The sequence below is a fragment of the Paramormyrops kingsleyae genome, chromosome 1, assembly GCF_048594095.1.
Source record: "Paramormyrops kingsleyae isolate MSU_618 chromosome 1, PKINGS_0.4, whole genome shotgun sequence".
NCBI lineage: Eukaryota > Metazoa > Chordata > Actinopteri > Osteoglossiformes > Mormyridae > Paramormyrops > Paramormyrops kingsleyae.
The window spans coordinates 67,388,474-67,404,256 of NC_132797.1; the positions used below are offsets into that span (position 1 = coordinate 67,388,474).

The following is a 15,783-nucleotide window of genomic DNA, read 5'->3' on the forward strand; positions in this document are numbered from 1 at the left end:
GGTGAGTCTGCCATTTAATTTCTGCTTTTTTATACTTAAACCTATAAGCTGTATTTCACAAACTAGGCAGTTGTGTGTCCAGATCAGGTGGTGTGGATCTGCTTCAGTGGGGTTTCTCAGCCCACGTTCAGGATGACCGCTTGTGTGTCCTAGCAGCTACACCACCTGCAGTTCAGACTCCATAATCCACCTGAAGCTAAGCAGGTTTAGGCCTGGCCAGTACTTGGATGGGAGACCAACTAGCAATGTGGGTTGATGCCGTAAGAGGTGTCGGTGTGGCCTGTGTGGATCCCAGTTCCCCAGCCCAGTGATGGGGATACTGGGATGTAAAAATGGTGCCATCCTTCAGAGGAGACAAAAGCGAGGTCCTGACTGTGTCATAAAATACCCCTGGACATCCTTTGAAAGAGTAGGGGTGGTACCCTAATGTCCTGCCTAAGACTGCCCATGGTGGCCCTAACACAGCTGGCTTCCAAATCATCCCCTATTGGTAATTCCCCCTTAGCTACTGAGGGGTGAACTCGTTATACTGACACACACAATGGCTGTTGTTGCATCATCCAGGTGGGCGGACACAGTGGTGGTTGAAGTCGCTCTCCATTGGTTCTGTAAAGCGCTTTGTGTCAAAGTGCTATATACATGTAACATTCAGGCAGGTGACAGTGGTTTAATTTTGTACCTAATCATGTGCTTGATGCTCTGTTACATCATGAAAAACTGCAAAGCTGGAGATGCGTCAACCCTGCACACACTGGACAGACCTGTCTCTTAAAGGTCTATCTATGTAATCAGTCCAAAACTTAGAACATTTAGGTGATAGAAACGGATGGTTCTAGGATTAGCTACTTTCTGGGCCCTCCATCCTCCTATATTGAATAATTGTATGTATTCAAGGGCCCCTATGAAGTTCTGTGCCCCCTGAATCCGTCATGGTATCTGTGCCCTTCTGACGCCCCTGTGTGGACAATCATGAAGATGTACTATCGAGATACAGTCTGTTGGTGACTCAATGGAACAGTCTAACGACGATAAACAAAGCAAGTCCCAGGTTCTAGGCTTTTATTTAACGTTTCAGAATGATTTAAAAGTAAAGCCACAAGAGCCACGCAGATATTACTACCTCCCAGCTCGAGCCCCATTTAACTGACGTCAAAAATCAAAACTAACATCATGGCTGACAGACGGACGAAGACAAGCTCACCTCTGGCACTTGGTGACAAAAAAAAAGAAAAAAAAGTACAAGAAATTCACTGCCTTTAAAAAGAATCAATTGCCCCCTGTGGAAGTAGCCATCTTCCTTGGGGGGGGCAGTGCAACGTAACTGGGTATACATGGGTTTGTGGGTAAGGAATATGACGCATTAATAACCCAGAACATGCCTATCTGTATTGGTCTGAGGCCTCTGGATTTGCCAAACAGGCTCCATTCCTACTCAAATATGTACAACTACTGGTAAAAGGGGTTTCCCTACAAAAAAAGGAGGGGAGGAGGGGTTGACAACAAAAGAGTGGTGCATGGACATTTCAGGGGTTCAGGATTCTGTGTATTAAACTAACCAAAACTTTGATAACAGCCAAAGCATGGCTCTTACATCATCATTCAATGATGGGAATGCAGACGGCGGGGTGGGGCGGGGCGGGGGGAGGCGGAGCCTCAGGGGGCGTCCAGCTGCTCCAATAGAGTCCTCCTCCTTTTCTCCAGCTCTCCTTCGCTCAGCTCGCTGCCTGAGGTATCCCAGCCACCCTGGCGTGAAAGGGAGGGCACGCAGAAATTTAAAACCAACACCAATTGAGCCACAAACCTCTCCCCTTCGCCCAATGAGCACTCAGTCATTCTGAGGTGCTCCTTTCAGAGATGGCAGGTTTGTGTCTGTGGTTGACCAATGGGGACAGGCACTCACCTCCTCCTTAGCGGATTTCCTTTTGGGGGACTTGGGCTTGGGCTCCACCCGTGGCTTCCCCCTGGACTTGTCGTTCTCCTTGTCTCGCTCCCGTTCCTTTTCCCTCTCGCGCTCTCGCTCCCTCTCTCGGGCCCGGTCTCGTCCCTTCCTCTCCCGTTCCCCCTCGGACTCTGGGGAGCCCTGGACAGTCGCCATACCAAATATTAGCATACGCTACAAACTGATACCTTTCACCCTAACTTCACAGATTTGGGGGGGGGGGGGGGGGGGGGACTTACAGACTTGTGTCGTCTCTTCTTTCCCTTCTTCTTGTGCTTCTTTGATTTTTTGGAACTTCTCTCTGAAACAGACCCTTTTACGGTTATGACAAATCACTTGAAGCCTGAGGGGAGATTTGTTTTTATAGAAGAAAGCGCACTAACCGGACTCGCCACTAGAGGAGCGCTCCGAGGGGGACTTGGACAGCGAGCGCTTTTTCTTTTTCGTGTGATAGTCATCCTCCTCCGACTCGGACCCCTGGAGAAAAGGAGGACATGGAGCGCACTGTTAAGGCCAGGTGCTAATACGGCTTCAGCAGTGACACAGCTGAGTGCATAAAATAATTAGTGAGGATTGACCAGGGGTGGAGACTGGGCAGCGAAATCAGATTTTTCCATTGGAATCAAATCTGTATTTGATTAAGGAGGAGACTCGGTACTGAATAAACTCAGTGTTTTCCAAACCTCATAAAGTCAGTTTGCAGTTTAGATAAACCAGGTTGTATGGTGATGGAACAAAGCAAATATTGAAAGAGAAAGGTGTAGCTGAGCGTCAAGATGGAGCTGAGCGGGGAAGGTAAGGGGGGCGTGGCCGGCGAGCGGATTTACCGAGCGGGATCGGGAACGCTTCCTATGGTGCTTCTTCGACTTCTTGGAATGCTTCTTGTTCTTCGAGTGATGGTGCTGGCACTCGTGCTGGTGACACAAATTCATACCTGAGCACCTGAACCAGCAGAGACGCATGCAGAGGCGGCGGGAAAAACCTCCGAGTAGCTCAAGCAGGCCGATGCTGGGAGACATTACCTCCAAAACGTGAATGAAGTCCTTGAATATCCTCTTTCTTTCGGACTCTAGAGTGATATCTTCAAATGCTGATTCCTTCAGGAATCTATCCCTGACCTGAGGGGAAGGATCATGTCACATTACAGAAACACCGCAAGGCAGGAAATTCTAAAACCAGTCAAATGCATGCAAGAAGTCTTCTGCAGGGTGTGTGGGTAAACAGCAAGACTGATCCTGTGGCTAAATTAAAATATAAAGGTGGGGTTCTGACTGCAAGATGAGCACAGCAGACACATACCCCCTCCCAAGTGGAGTTGGGCTCCAGGGGTGGGGTGGCTTGTTTCAGCATGCTCTTGAAAGCAGCCTCCTTCCTCTTCATCTTCCTGGCCTCCTCTTTCTCCCGCTCTCTTTCCCGTGCCTCTGCTTTTTCCAGTAACTATGGATAGATGGGGGCACAAACACACCATTAATTTGCTATGGGAGAGCAACAGATCATATAAAAGTTTGGCTAAAAGCAAAATATCATGCTTTTGAGGAACCACACCTCAGTAGTTTCATTACTGGATGAAACAGTGTAGTCATGTGACACTGGAGTCATCCTACAGGTTCATAACAACATTACTGGCTGTAGAGTATCACCATATCTACATGGGTCCTCTTCACCTATTGGGTCACTTACACTGTTAAAGGCGAGCTTGATATTTCCAGCGTCAAGTGTTGTCGCCCTTTTATCAGAGCTGATCACTGAGCCGAAGTCCTCGAAGGCGGTGTTGACCTCCACGTTGAAGCCTTTGTCCTGAAAGAACAGGTTGTAAATGGAGGCATTGGGATACAAACCCAAGTGGACCTCGGAGAGCAGCTTCAGATGCGAAGGTTGACCAGATCAACAAATGGGCAGAAATATACATATGGCATGAACACCACTGGAGTAGCAGGTCACCTTCAGGATGTCCTTGATGATTCTCTTCTCATCATGATAACGTGCCTTCAGGTCCTCCACGTAGAACTTGAATAGATCCAGAGGCGTAGACCCTAAAAGACCAACATCACAAATATAATAGGCCATTTCCACAGATCTTCCAAAAGCTAACTCTGTAGACAAGCAAAGTTGAAGACTAGGGTTCAAAAACATCAAACAGCTTCTTGGCTTGGCTGGCCATTACAGTAAGTCAATACTATCAAGGCTAAGGAGGTCCTCTACGAACTTTAGCTCTCCATACTATCAGGACCACAGATTAAGCATAATTTCTCGACATTCTACTCCAGATCATATTACCATCAACATTATTTTCTGGGGCACACTGGACATACCAAAAGGTACAATTTTAACAGAGCATAAACTAAAACCAAGAACAGCTGCTGAATAACTGAGAGTGGATTTGCAGAAGGATGTTAGCTCCTCTATACCCAAACTCAGTTCTATAGATCTGGTTGACATGTTTATATGATGCAAAGTTGACTTCAGACTGAGATTAATGGGAAGTATTTTAAGCAACGTGCCTGTGGGGATGACCATCTTACCAATCTGGCCAAGCATATTGGAAAAGCGGATGTCAGAGCTGATAGTAGGATACATCTCCATCCAGGAGGACATTGAGTGGAGCTGGCCATGGTCATGGAGCTCATCCAGAAATTTCTGCAAAGAACCACGTGCTTTATTTATTAAAACTGCAGAAATCAAACTTCCAGTTTCTAGCTAAAACAGCAGTATTAGGAAATTACAGCAAAATTTCCATACGCTTTTACTAAACCTAATAGTATAGTTTTTCATGACGTTAGAAATATTGCAGTTCATAATTTGTATAATGGATAAACGTCTCAGTTTTAAACATGACTTAGTCCACTCAGAAATGCTTAGTAACTGTTGCTATGGTGCCATGCAGTGAACAGAGGTCCCAGGTCTCTCACCTGGAAGCATTCCCTGTTTTTGCGCTGTCTGCGCCTCTCCCGAAGAAGCGATTTTTGCTTTTCCTCCTCCTCTTCTTTTTCCAGGGCACGGATGTGCTCCTCAAAACAGATAAGAGCGTCTTCCTTGTCCATGTCTGGTCAACCGAGGAGAACATCAGTAGTCACCAAAAAAAAAAACAAGACAGAAGGAAAGTGGAGTATGAGGTCATGCCTACTGTAAACGGGAGAAACGGTAGATTCCCTCTTCTAAAAAAAAACACCTTTTATTACACGTATCCCAGAATCCTTCAAGCATATACTCAACTACTTAAGGTTTCCATAAAAATCATTCCTTTCACATCCTTTAGCACATACTGTGCTTGGACTTTGCCCCATACCATCTGCCAGAAGAGAACTAAGAGTAAGCAAAGACAAGATAATGATGGTGAGGCCCTCAGCAGATGTGAGGGGATAACCAGCATCTACACTGGTTGGGAATTGCAGGGAAGTGCCCCCTACAGGTTCATTTGGTGTTTGCAAGTTAAGCTGTCCCAGCAGTGCTCCAGTTATCTCCTGCGTGGTACAGTATGACCTTTAGGGCGTAGTGAGAACAAATTCCTGGCAGAAAGCATGACTGGGGAGTTCACACACTGACTTCAAAGCAGCAGAGACTGAGGCAGCACAGACAGCTGTTTGCGAGGTTTGGAGGGGGGGGGCACGGGGCGGGGGGGGCACATACTCTGCAGTTCCTCATCCTCAGCGAATGTGGGATTGTCCAGCAGGTATTGCTGGGCCTCTGACCATGTGGTTCGGTACGTCACGTTGGCCATGTTGTCCAGGATGTTCTTCAGAGCCTCCCAGTTGCGTTTTCTCAAATGCTTCGATTGTTCCTACACAGGACAGAGACACCGATAACATACCTACTTAACATCATAAGCCAGTGTCAGTACTATACGGTACTGAAATCACTCCTAAAAGGCCAGACAAATCTGCAGCTTAAGTAGTAGTAACCAAGTTATAAGCTGTAGAAACGGGTTGGTTGGATGGATGGATGGATGCATGCATGCATTTTGGTAGCTGTCTGTACTTACCTTCTCCTTTTTGGCCAAGTAAAAGAGGACATCCTCATAGATCTCCAGTCGGTCACGCTCTGGAACTGTAGTCCACACCTCCAACTCTCCAAACATTTGCTCTGCTTTCCTGATTTTGACAGACATTTCCATTAAAGATTCAGCCATCATCTTACATATTTTAAGTGAATTCTAGGTTTAACCTCAGTGATTTGTTACAGCTGCAGTGAGCAACTCTGCCACAAGATGACAGCAGAATACATGTAAAAACCCACACGCCATGTAAAAACTTCATTATTTTTAAGAAAATAAAATCCACTGTCTATATTTTGAGGTTGAAGCTTACCAAGTTATTTTTTACAAAAGTATTCATTTCTATTGACACATCAATCTTTTTAAAGAACAAAGTACTGGACATCTGAAGCAGTAACAGCATAACAAAAAAAATCTTTAAATTGAACTGGGGGCATTAGGTTTTGGGTCATGAGTGTTCAAGTAATATTCAAATTTGCGGAACTGTCTGAAAACGGGATAATTAAGCCGTTTGGTACTAAAAGGAAAAACCCAAGAGAAATGTTACCGAAGGCCCCGCATTAAAAAGATAAACAACCTTGCTGTCAGAAAGCTAAATTTAAAGCCTCCAATTAGAGCGCGGGGCTTTCCCACAGAGTGCCGGGATGAAGCCCGGCCAATCAGAGCGCAGGCCGCGAGGCACCGACAGCGCAATCAGACGCTTGGGCCGAGAACAGAGCGGCCTCGCCGTCACCGCTGCGGCCCAGCTGCTCGTCAGACACGGGATTCGAGGCTAACGGGGGGGGGGGCGTGTCTGTGACTACCCATTAGGGGTCAAGGTCATCAGAGAAGAGGGTGCTTTAATTCCAGGAGAGGGTATGTGCATAATTCAATAATGCACTGGATAAAAGGAAAAAGAAAGGAGGAGAAAGGAAATGGAAGAAGGTGAAAGTAGGAAAAGAAAAAGGGAAATTAGGAAGGCGGTCTTTACTCAGACTAAACACGGGACTATCACGGGTCAGATTAACAGAATCGCGGCACATCAGCGATTCCCAGAATGCAACAATTAGCACTTTCTGAAAGCATCTGTGCGGGATCCAGAAAAGGCCTCCAGCTACGGTTGGCACTAACGGCAAACCCATCTCTGAGGTTAGCCCACGTAGCAGAAAGAAAGAGGGGGATAGAGTCTGACAGCTACCCGAGCTCTCAGGGACAGACACATCCCAGCCTCCGAGGCTGTCAGACATGAGAACTCAGCAGGAAGACACCATGAGGCAGGGGTCCGGACGAGGGAGGAGAAGGAACACTGATTGGTTAGGGCAGAGGGCGACATCATTATTGTTAGCTATGACTAGCAAACCCGCATGATGAGCCAGTAAGGCCCCCTTGTGGCTACACGATGCCCTTACTTGTATCTGGTAGTGGACGTCATCTTGTCATGGTTCTCCAGGAAGCGCTGGAACGTCTCTTTGGACTCCTTGTACTTGATCCTGGCCTCTTCCTTCTCCTCCTTCTCCGTCTGCACCTTGTAGGCGTTGAAGGCCTGCTTCTTCTCGCTCAGCTTGGGCAGCGCGCTTTAACGGCACGGCAGACAGCACACGGTCAGCTGAAGGGGAGCCCCCAGTGTACAGGGAGGCACCGCAGCCCCTGTGGGTCATGAGCTTAACCCGGCAAGAGAAGCTGGGTACCTGTAACGAGGGTCGTTGATGATCATCTTCATCGCCTGCTCCCAAGACGCCGTGGAGGAGACTCCCTATAATTGACGCGGGATAGAGGGTTAAATGCTATATGAATCCGTACTTCAATGCACATTGACTGATTTACAGACTCCAAAGACCCAAAAATGGCTCAACAGGAGTCTCACCCTTTCCATACATACTAATAGGCCTGGGGCAGTATTACAGTATTTGGGGTATACTACAGTATTTGGGGTATACTACAGTATTTGGGGTATACTACAGTATTTTGGGTATACCACAGTATTTTAAAGTCTTGGCGACAAAATTTGCTGAGCAAATGGTATTCCTGTCCCCCAGCGAATTTTAATCGCAAGATCTCAAAATACCGGAATAGCACTACTCTAGAAACTACCATCAAAATACTGTACCACCACCACTGAACACCACGACAATGTTTGGGCGGTATGAAAGATTGGTTACTGCCCAATCGTAAGGACAGCATTTTAGGGGTGTGTCCTGGGTGGAGGGGGGCGGGGCTAATCACTAACTCCTAACTTGATATAGAAGGAGCAGGGCCTTACATTACGGTCCTTTTGGCTCGGCCCTGAAAGGAAAACCCTTGAACATTTCACCATCATCTAATAAGTCGTGTCTCAGTTGGGCAGTAATCCTCGCTGAGCCTGATATTAATTCAGTATTTGGACACAAATTAAGACCTCAGAGGGAAAAAGCAGGCCGACCACAGAACCGAATGCCTCACAGAGAGGAACCCCGTGAACATTTAAGGTCAAATGTGCAGGGGAACACTGCAGAACACAACAGAAATAATGCAAGGCTAATGAGTGGCCAGATGCAGTCACGGTCTGGTTGGCTAAGGCCATTTCCTAAAGCTCGTCATCTGCTTAAGAACAAGCTGCAGTTCTGAAAACACCGGATGCAGACAGTTCACTTGGCATTGCAGGTTTTTAAGAAAACGCACCTTCTCCTTCAGAAGTTCCTTGAAGGCCTGCTTCGCCTCCTCCTTCGTATTCCATTTGTAGACCTTCTTCACAAGCTCAGGTCTCTCCTCCTCTTTAGGGGTTTCCGTACTAGAAGCAGGAAGCGATGAATCAAACCCGAGGCCAGACGAAACACACAAGGGATTTTTGAATACGTTAGACAACTGATTACATAAATGGTGTCCAGGGTCATTATGCGGGTCTGTCTGAGACCCAAGAACCCTACTTGCCATAAGACTAATATTTGTGGGAGGGGCCTTAGTTACCTGACGGGGGTCTCAACCACAGGTGTGGGCTCCACGGAGCTGACCGGTGTCTCTGTGCTGACTTCGACTGCCGGCACAGTCGTCGTCACCACCGCTGCCTGGGGCACCTGCTCCTCGACAACAACAACCGGGGCGATGGTCTCCGCCTCAGGCGGGGCCGTCGTGGTTGTCACGGCAACGGCGCTCTCCACCTGGGTGGCCGACGTGGGGGCCGTGCTGACAGGGGGCTCCGTGGACCTACGAGTCATTTCATTATGAAAATGGGGGGCTTACAGGTTTCTGTATTATCCTGCCGACACGACAAATGTTAGTCCGGCTAACAGGCTGTGTGCAACTGGGTTAGGGTTTTGTGCTTAAGTCCAGAAGGTTGTTGGTTCAAATCCCATCATGTTATTAAGTGGATGAGCAAAGTCCTTAACCCCAGCTGTACAAGAGACACTACATGCTCACTGGCCCTATTCCCTGAAACTTTTACTCTTACCTTTATACATATGAAAGTCTATTTCTGTCATGGAGAACAAGCTGAGAGACACGAATGCTACCCAATTGCCTCATGGGGATCAATAAAGTACCCCAGTCTATTCTGGACTTGCATTTTACAAAATCCATAAAATGTGCTCTGATTAGACGGTTCAGATGGTAGTTATTCAGAAAGGCAGCACATGATCTAATCATCAACTCACCCATTTTCTTCACTGTTTATCATAGCTGTGGGGGCAGAAAGAAAAAAAAAACAGATGAAAGTTAGCCCAGTTAGCATCAAATCAGCTGTTAACCCAGTTAACCCAGCTTCAGATGCCATGATTAACAGTCCTCTTGCACATCACAGAATCGATCTATTTAATTTGGAGAACGCTGGCCTGGGGCTGCAGGGGTTAAAACGGAAACGGCGGCACTTTCAGAGCAATTAAGCATCTTAAGGAAGACAGAGGGAGGTTCCTGATCAGGCGAACAGAGTCAGCGTGATCCTGCAGCAGCGAGCAGCGTGTGGGAGCTTTCTGCTGACATGCAGCCTGCTCTGTCACCTGCCCTGCAGCCCATGCATGCAGCCGGGCTGCAAATGAGCAGAGGGACTAAACCAGCAGCGTTCTGGGGGATCGGCTCTCACCTTCTAAATCCTCCAGCTCCTTGGGCTTGGTCCAGCGGGACTCCTTAGTCTGAGAGTTGTAGTAATATGGCTTCCCCGTGTCAGACTTGTACTCCTTCCAGGGGCACTTGGACAACAGTTGCTGGCAAGAGAACAATTTAAAAGGGTCTCTCTACCAAGAGTACAAAATATGAGAAGGTCCTAAACTTAGCTTGACTTCACAACTACGTTTAATTAGAGTCAGTGAACACAGCGCTGCATTTTAGAAACAAGGGCAGCTTCAGTGGCAGAAGTTTAATTACCTCGGCCGGGGACTTGAGATCGTCGGGCTTCTCCCAGGTGGACTGCTTAGTTTCTGTGTTGTAGTAGTACGTCTTCCCGTCCACAGACTTGTGCTCCGTCCACACCGACTTCTGAAGTGGCACAAAGCGTCGGTTACCAGGCCGACTTCAGGGAGATGTCGGCGTAGAGCCGGTACCATCACACAATTCATACAGCAAATTCAAGAGCGTGTACAGCCCACTGCCTCTTAAGTATCTGAATTTTCAGCTGAGCACTGCTGAACACTAATGTGTTAATATAACTATTCAGCTGCATCTGTATACATACTTTGGCCTCCAACCTCCAGGCTCTGTGTGTATGTGTGTGTGTGTGTAGTTAGCATGTTCTCCCCATGCCTTCCAACACTCCAAAAAACATGTTTAGATTGTCTGCTGACTAAATAGCCTACATGTATGTTTGCATGTATGTGTGTGGCCTACAAGGCGCTGCTGTAACACCCGGGGGGGTCCCCTGCCTCCCGCCCTGCTCTGCCCCCGATGGGAGAGCCAATCGTGAGGATTCACCTTCTTTGGCTGCTCGTCCTTTGGGCTGGCTGTCACGCCTTGCTGCATGCTGCTCACGGCCGGATTGCTCGTCTGGGTCCAGCACGAAAGGGGAGCGAAAAGGCAGAAAATGAAGCGGAAACAACAGGCCGTTCCCGCACACGCACAAAGCCGCTCGTTACCGTGACGGACGTCTGGCAGCGGCATTCGTTTTGTCATGTATCTGGTCATAATTAATTACATCATAGTCAGGCACTTACCAATGTTCCAGAAGCAGATGAAGCTGGAATTACAAAAAGGACAAAGAAATGCAAGTCAGCAAAATGCAAAAGTACTCATTATGTTTAAAAAAGAGAGGATAGACAGGAGGCTTACCAGCTGCCTCTGCTGGGCTGACACCTGGCTGTGGAGAAACGATATTTTACCGATCAGAAAAAGTACTAAAATAAATGCATGTTCATTTCTTAGACGAATCTACAAATGTGTCTAATTCTCAGGCATCAATTCAGTTCAGAGAAATGCTTATGCAAGTCACTTACTACAATACTAGCCATGATTTAGCCCCGATTCACCATAGAGTGCATGCAGAAATGCACAAACAAATCAGTGGTCAAGTCACACCCAGCTAAGTTGGCGCACATCAGTAAGCAACTCAGCGATGCATTGAGCACCGGTGCAGCCAGGGAACAAAACATGAGCGCAGAATACCGAATGAGCCTCTAATCAGCCCTACTGAACACAGATGGACTGCATGTACAATCTGTTTTTGTTTACAACAGGCCGGACTGAGATAGAGTAAAGAATGAGAGGACCGAGAGGAAGGCGACAGCAATGGAAAGGATGGACTGGCCATGATGGCAGTTACTCCAGTAGCCAGGAAATACATCTCCACTAAGAAGGCAGGGGCTCAATGTAATTAAAGCAACACATCAAGATGGAAATAAACCTTATATTTCAGCTGGGGGGAGGACATGCAAGGAGGAAAGTGTTTGTAAATGGGATGAACACAGCCAGAGCCAGCAAACTGCTGTGAAAGTCGTCCCGGGGTGTTTGGGCAGGGGGGCGAGAAGCGGCCGAGTTACCGGTCCCGTCGGCTGCATGGCAGCGGCTGCCATCCGAGGGGGTATCATCATTCCTGGCATCATGGGCGGCATCATGCCCGGCATCTAATACATATTTAAAAAGCAATAAAAGAATCATGAGACGGGGACGGATGCACTTTACCGATCCCAAGTGGGATATTCTAGATATTCATCGGAGTCTAGAAGTGCTCCTGCCCGCTTTGGCACCCTGTACACAAAGGGTATAGATAAAGACAGAAGACGTGCGGAGGTGAGGCACAGGCACAGCTGGGGAACGTCTCAGACCCCCAGTGCTGACATGCTCACACAGCAACACATTAAACCTCTGCCAAGGCACACCTTCTAATTAAGAAAACTTCACGCGGTGATGCTTAGACGAACAACCATTATTCACAACCGGATTCAATCCAGTATTATCTACTTCTGCTCACTAATCTAATTTCTCGTCCATTTAAATGAATATATATATATATATCAGATCAGAATCCTTCATCGCCTGGTTCTGTTTTTATTGCTTGGCCAAGGGTAGAATTGAAAATGATGGACATCCATCATAGTCGTCCATGTATCAGTCTCCAGCTGAAGATCTTAAGCTAAGGTAAGGGCTCAATACCCTGCTGCACTCAGACATTTATTTTTTTTTATTCAATTTAGCAACTAAGTGTGTCGCTCCACTAGGAGATTGAGGGATATGCCTGGCATCATTGAGTGATGCCTTGGGGGGGGGGGGGGGTGTGGCAGTGACTCACCTGCCCCATGGGCGGGCCTCCCATCGGGGGCATCATCGGGGGCATCATGCCGGGGGGCATGGGCGCCATGCTTGGTGGCATCCCCATAGGCGGGTAATGTGGCGGCATCCCAGGTGGGCCCATCTGAGGAAAGGGAGCGAGAAGAACAAGGCACTCATCAGGCAACCTGCTTTTAAGGCCGACCTCCCCCTAGCCCCACCCCACCCACCCAGAAAGCAGCCACTTACAAATGGCGGAGGCATGCCAGACGGGGGAACACCCGGAAAAGGAGCAGGCTGGCCGGGGCCATTACCACCATCTGCCGACGACTGTCGTGAATACGAGATAGAGACAGTCAGGACTACAGCTACGGACTCTGCGCCCAATGACACAGAGAAAATATGTCCATACAAGCATTGACTGATTTTCACTGAAAATCAAGGCTGCTTGCTTATTGATAAAGCCAAACTATAACTGTCCATCGTCACATGTAGTATAGCGTATATAATCTTCCCACACTTCGTACTCCAATACAAATAGATATTTTAAAACGGTCAACTTTGATTTGTTTGCCATACGTCAATTTATTCCGTTTTTCTCAGTAAAGATACAGCTCGGACTGTCAACATTAATGTATTACAGTGACCCTAAAAACATAAGTGGCTGTCATTATCCAGAATATTAACATGAGTTTTACAGAGTTTCCTGGGGAACATGCGTGGGAATCAGATACACAAAGCCAATACCTATTGCTGACCACAGTGAAATACGCCCGAGTTGTTTACAGCACCTTCAATAAGACGCTCTGTTAATACACATACCGAATAGAATGTAACTGTATACGTCGTTTCCCGCGGTATTGCGATTTACCAGTTCTTTGTATTCCGCTTAAATGTAATAAAAATAACGATAACAAGAGATACTTTATTGCTCCATGACGGAATTCTCTTTATGGCTCCCCCAACTTGCTCTCTGAAGGTGGGAGCAAGCTGGCCGCGAAGGGCAGCCACCCACAGCAGCGCCCAGGGAGCTGGGGGTTAAGGGCCTTGTTCAAGGACCCTCAGATATGCCGAGGCAAGGCTTCGATTACAGGCACAGACACTCAATCAATGAGCCAAACAAGCAATGAGCCACACGCCGCCCCTGTCTTAGGTGTGACTTTGATTACAATCTTTGACGAGGATTTAAATGTCCTTTGTTTCCCTCTTAAACGTTAATTTCTAAGGTAAACCACCCATCTTCGACTATGAAATACTTCACACTCCCATGAAATCCTCATGTACATAGAGCATGTCACTTCAACCCTGTTCTGAATACACATCATCAGTCACTGGTCATACTGATGCGGTAACTAATCAGTGCTATTTGGCTGATAAAATTAACGTTTTATTGTTACTAGATTTCCATATCTTAATAATCGGCATTTAAAGCTAGGGACTTTTGATATATAGGCGAGTATACAGAACGGTAAACTGTTTTAGGGTAGCATCTATTAAGTTATTTTTGCTATTTCCTCATTAGCTTGATGCCATGCTTAAATCATACATATACCTAAAGAATTATATCTAAATCTAGCCGATCTTATCTTAGATCAAGATTCAATTATTTAGCTTATTATATTTCCAACAAATGCGGCAAAAAACAATAGTACATCACACCTTTTAGTTTGAATGAAGTCAAAAGCGAATCACTTGTTAGCCGTCTAACTATACAATTAGAAATCTTTAAACCGAAAATAATACAGAAACCGACTGCAAAAAAAGACCGAAACAGACTACGGGTACAACGTTTAGCGTTTTATTTTATAATGTATAATAAAATATGAATTCACTGTTAAAAATGCCAGAAAGAATCATGTTTAGCTAGCTAGCCTACAAGCTACAAACTTTACTCACCATGTTGAACACCGAACGACCCTTCTTTTCCACCTCGGATTAACGTGTCACCTGATTGGCTTGTTTCTTTGGGGTCAAAGTGTAAAGTTCAAAATCAGCCGCGTAACACTGCCCAGTGATCCAATGAAGTTCGCGTATCGTATGATTGACATTGCATCCATCCAATCAACAACAAACAATATAAACGATGCGTCGGGGGCTGACGACCCGAGCTTTGTGTGGCGGTAACAAGAATTGCTCCACCAGGGTTTCATCAAATAAAGGATGTATCCGAAAAAAAGTTTGTTTTAGATTAATTGTAGAATATGAATTGTAATACATTGATTGTCATAGGTGTGACTTTGATTAGAATCTTTGGAAAATGGATATTACGTGTTCTAACGAGAATTTAGCTATTTATTGTGGTATTTGAAATATATATTGATACATAATAAAATTATTGCCTGCTGTCTCTAATATTATTTTGGCGATAGTCCGAACATAAATCAGTAATCACTTATAAAATCTGGTGTGATTCAGTATTTGTGAAGGAAGTCGACAGCCACCAGAATGACTTAAGTTGCAGTGATAAACTGTGATCCACATACGTTTCCAGTACTGCCGCAGGGTAAGCGGGCATTTTCACCACATTAAAGAGTTCCTCAAAGTCTTCTTTCCATCATTTGACAATATCCCCAGAGCTGGTCAGCACTTTCCGGTCCTGGTTGAGTGCAGCTTGAGAAAGGCCCTGTCTCCCCTTCCTGGGGGGTCAAATAGTTTATTAAACACATTTGGGGCCACCCAGTAGTTTCACTTAATGGCCTTTCCAGAACACCTTTGATTTTCACCTTTTGGTACCTTTCAGCTGTGTTAGGATCCTCTCCCAATCATTACTCAGAAGGCTTCCTTCTTCAGCTTCCCTCACCATAGGTGTCCACCAGCATGTCCTAGGGCAGTGGTTCTCAATCCTATTCCTGGCACATCCCCCCCACCAGGAACATTCCCTGCCAGAATGTTTTAATTCCAACCTTGATCAGGCTCAAATAACCCCACAACCCACCATAACAGGCACCGGCTGAACTTTTTTCAGCCTCCGCAACAATTAGACTAAATGTCCCCCTCCTCCCTTGACACAATCAGTTTCTTAGTCTCAAGTCATATGGCACAATTATATAGTAGATCATTGACCTTTGGCCTACAGACCTCTGGTACCGCATACAATTATGAACATCTCTGTGTTTATACATGGTGCTTCCCGTAGACATTCCAAGGCTTACAAAAGAAACTTGTGTAGATTATATGGACTTAAAAATTGGAACTCCAAGCTCAGTTTGCT

General features: G+C 46.4%; 1 protein-coding gene across 3 annotated transcripts; it reads right to left on the bottom strand.

The window, feature by feature from the left end:
* Positions 1-1,044: 1,044 nt before the first annotated feature.
* On the bottom strand, positions 1,045-14,548 carry prpf40a (PRP40 pre-mRNA processing factor 40 homolog A). Of its 3 annotated transcripts, none has more exons than XM_023818960.2 (27): positions 14,469-14,548; positions 12,822-12,902; positions 12,595-12,717; positions 11,846-11,929; positions 11,139-11,166; positions 11,024-11,046; positions 10,785-10,856; positions 10,242-10,352; positions 9,961-10,081; positions 9,536-9,560; positions 8,853-9,089; positions 8,568-8,676; positions 7,598-7,662; positions 7,319-7,483; positions 5,919-6,027; positions 5,567-5,717; positions 4,849-4,982; positions 4,462-4,576; positions 3,881-3,972; positions 3,620-3,736; positions 3,239-3,376; positions 2,962-3,057; positions 2,767-2,853; positions 2,323-2,416; positions 2,179-2,240; positions 1,901-2,080; positions 1,045-1,743 (listed from the first exon to the last, which is right to left on the bottom strand). In XM_023818960.2, exons 1-27 carry the CDS (start codon positions 14,469-14,471, stop codon positions 1,654-1,656), a joined length of 2,712 nt encoding a protein of 903 aa, XP_023674728.1. In that variant the 5' UTR covers positions 14,472-14,548; the 3' UTR covers positions 1,045-1,653. The 3 variants fall into 3 exon arrangements, with proteins under 3 accessions (XP_023674728.1, XP_023674641.1, XP_023674806.1); XM_023818873.2 differs by having other exon boundaries at positions 4,441-4,576; XM_023819038.2 differs by lacking the exon at positions 12,822-12,902 and having other exon boundaries at positions 4,441-4,576; positions 14,469-14,530.
* Between the last annotated feature and the right edge of the window lie 1,235 nt (positions 14,549-15,783).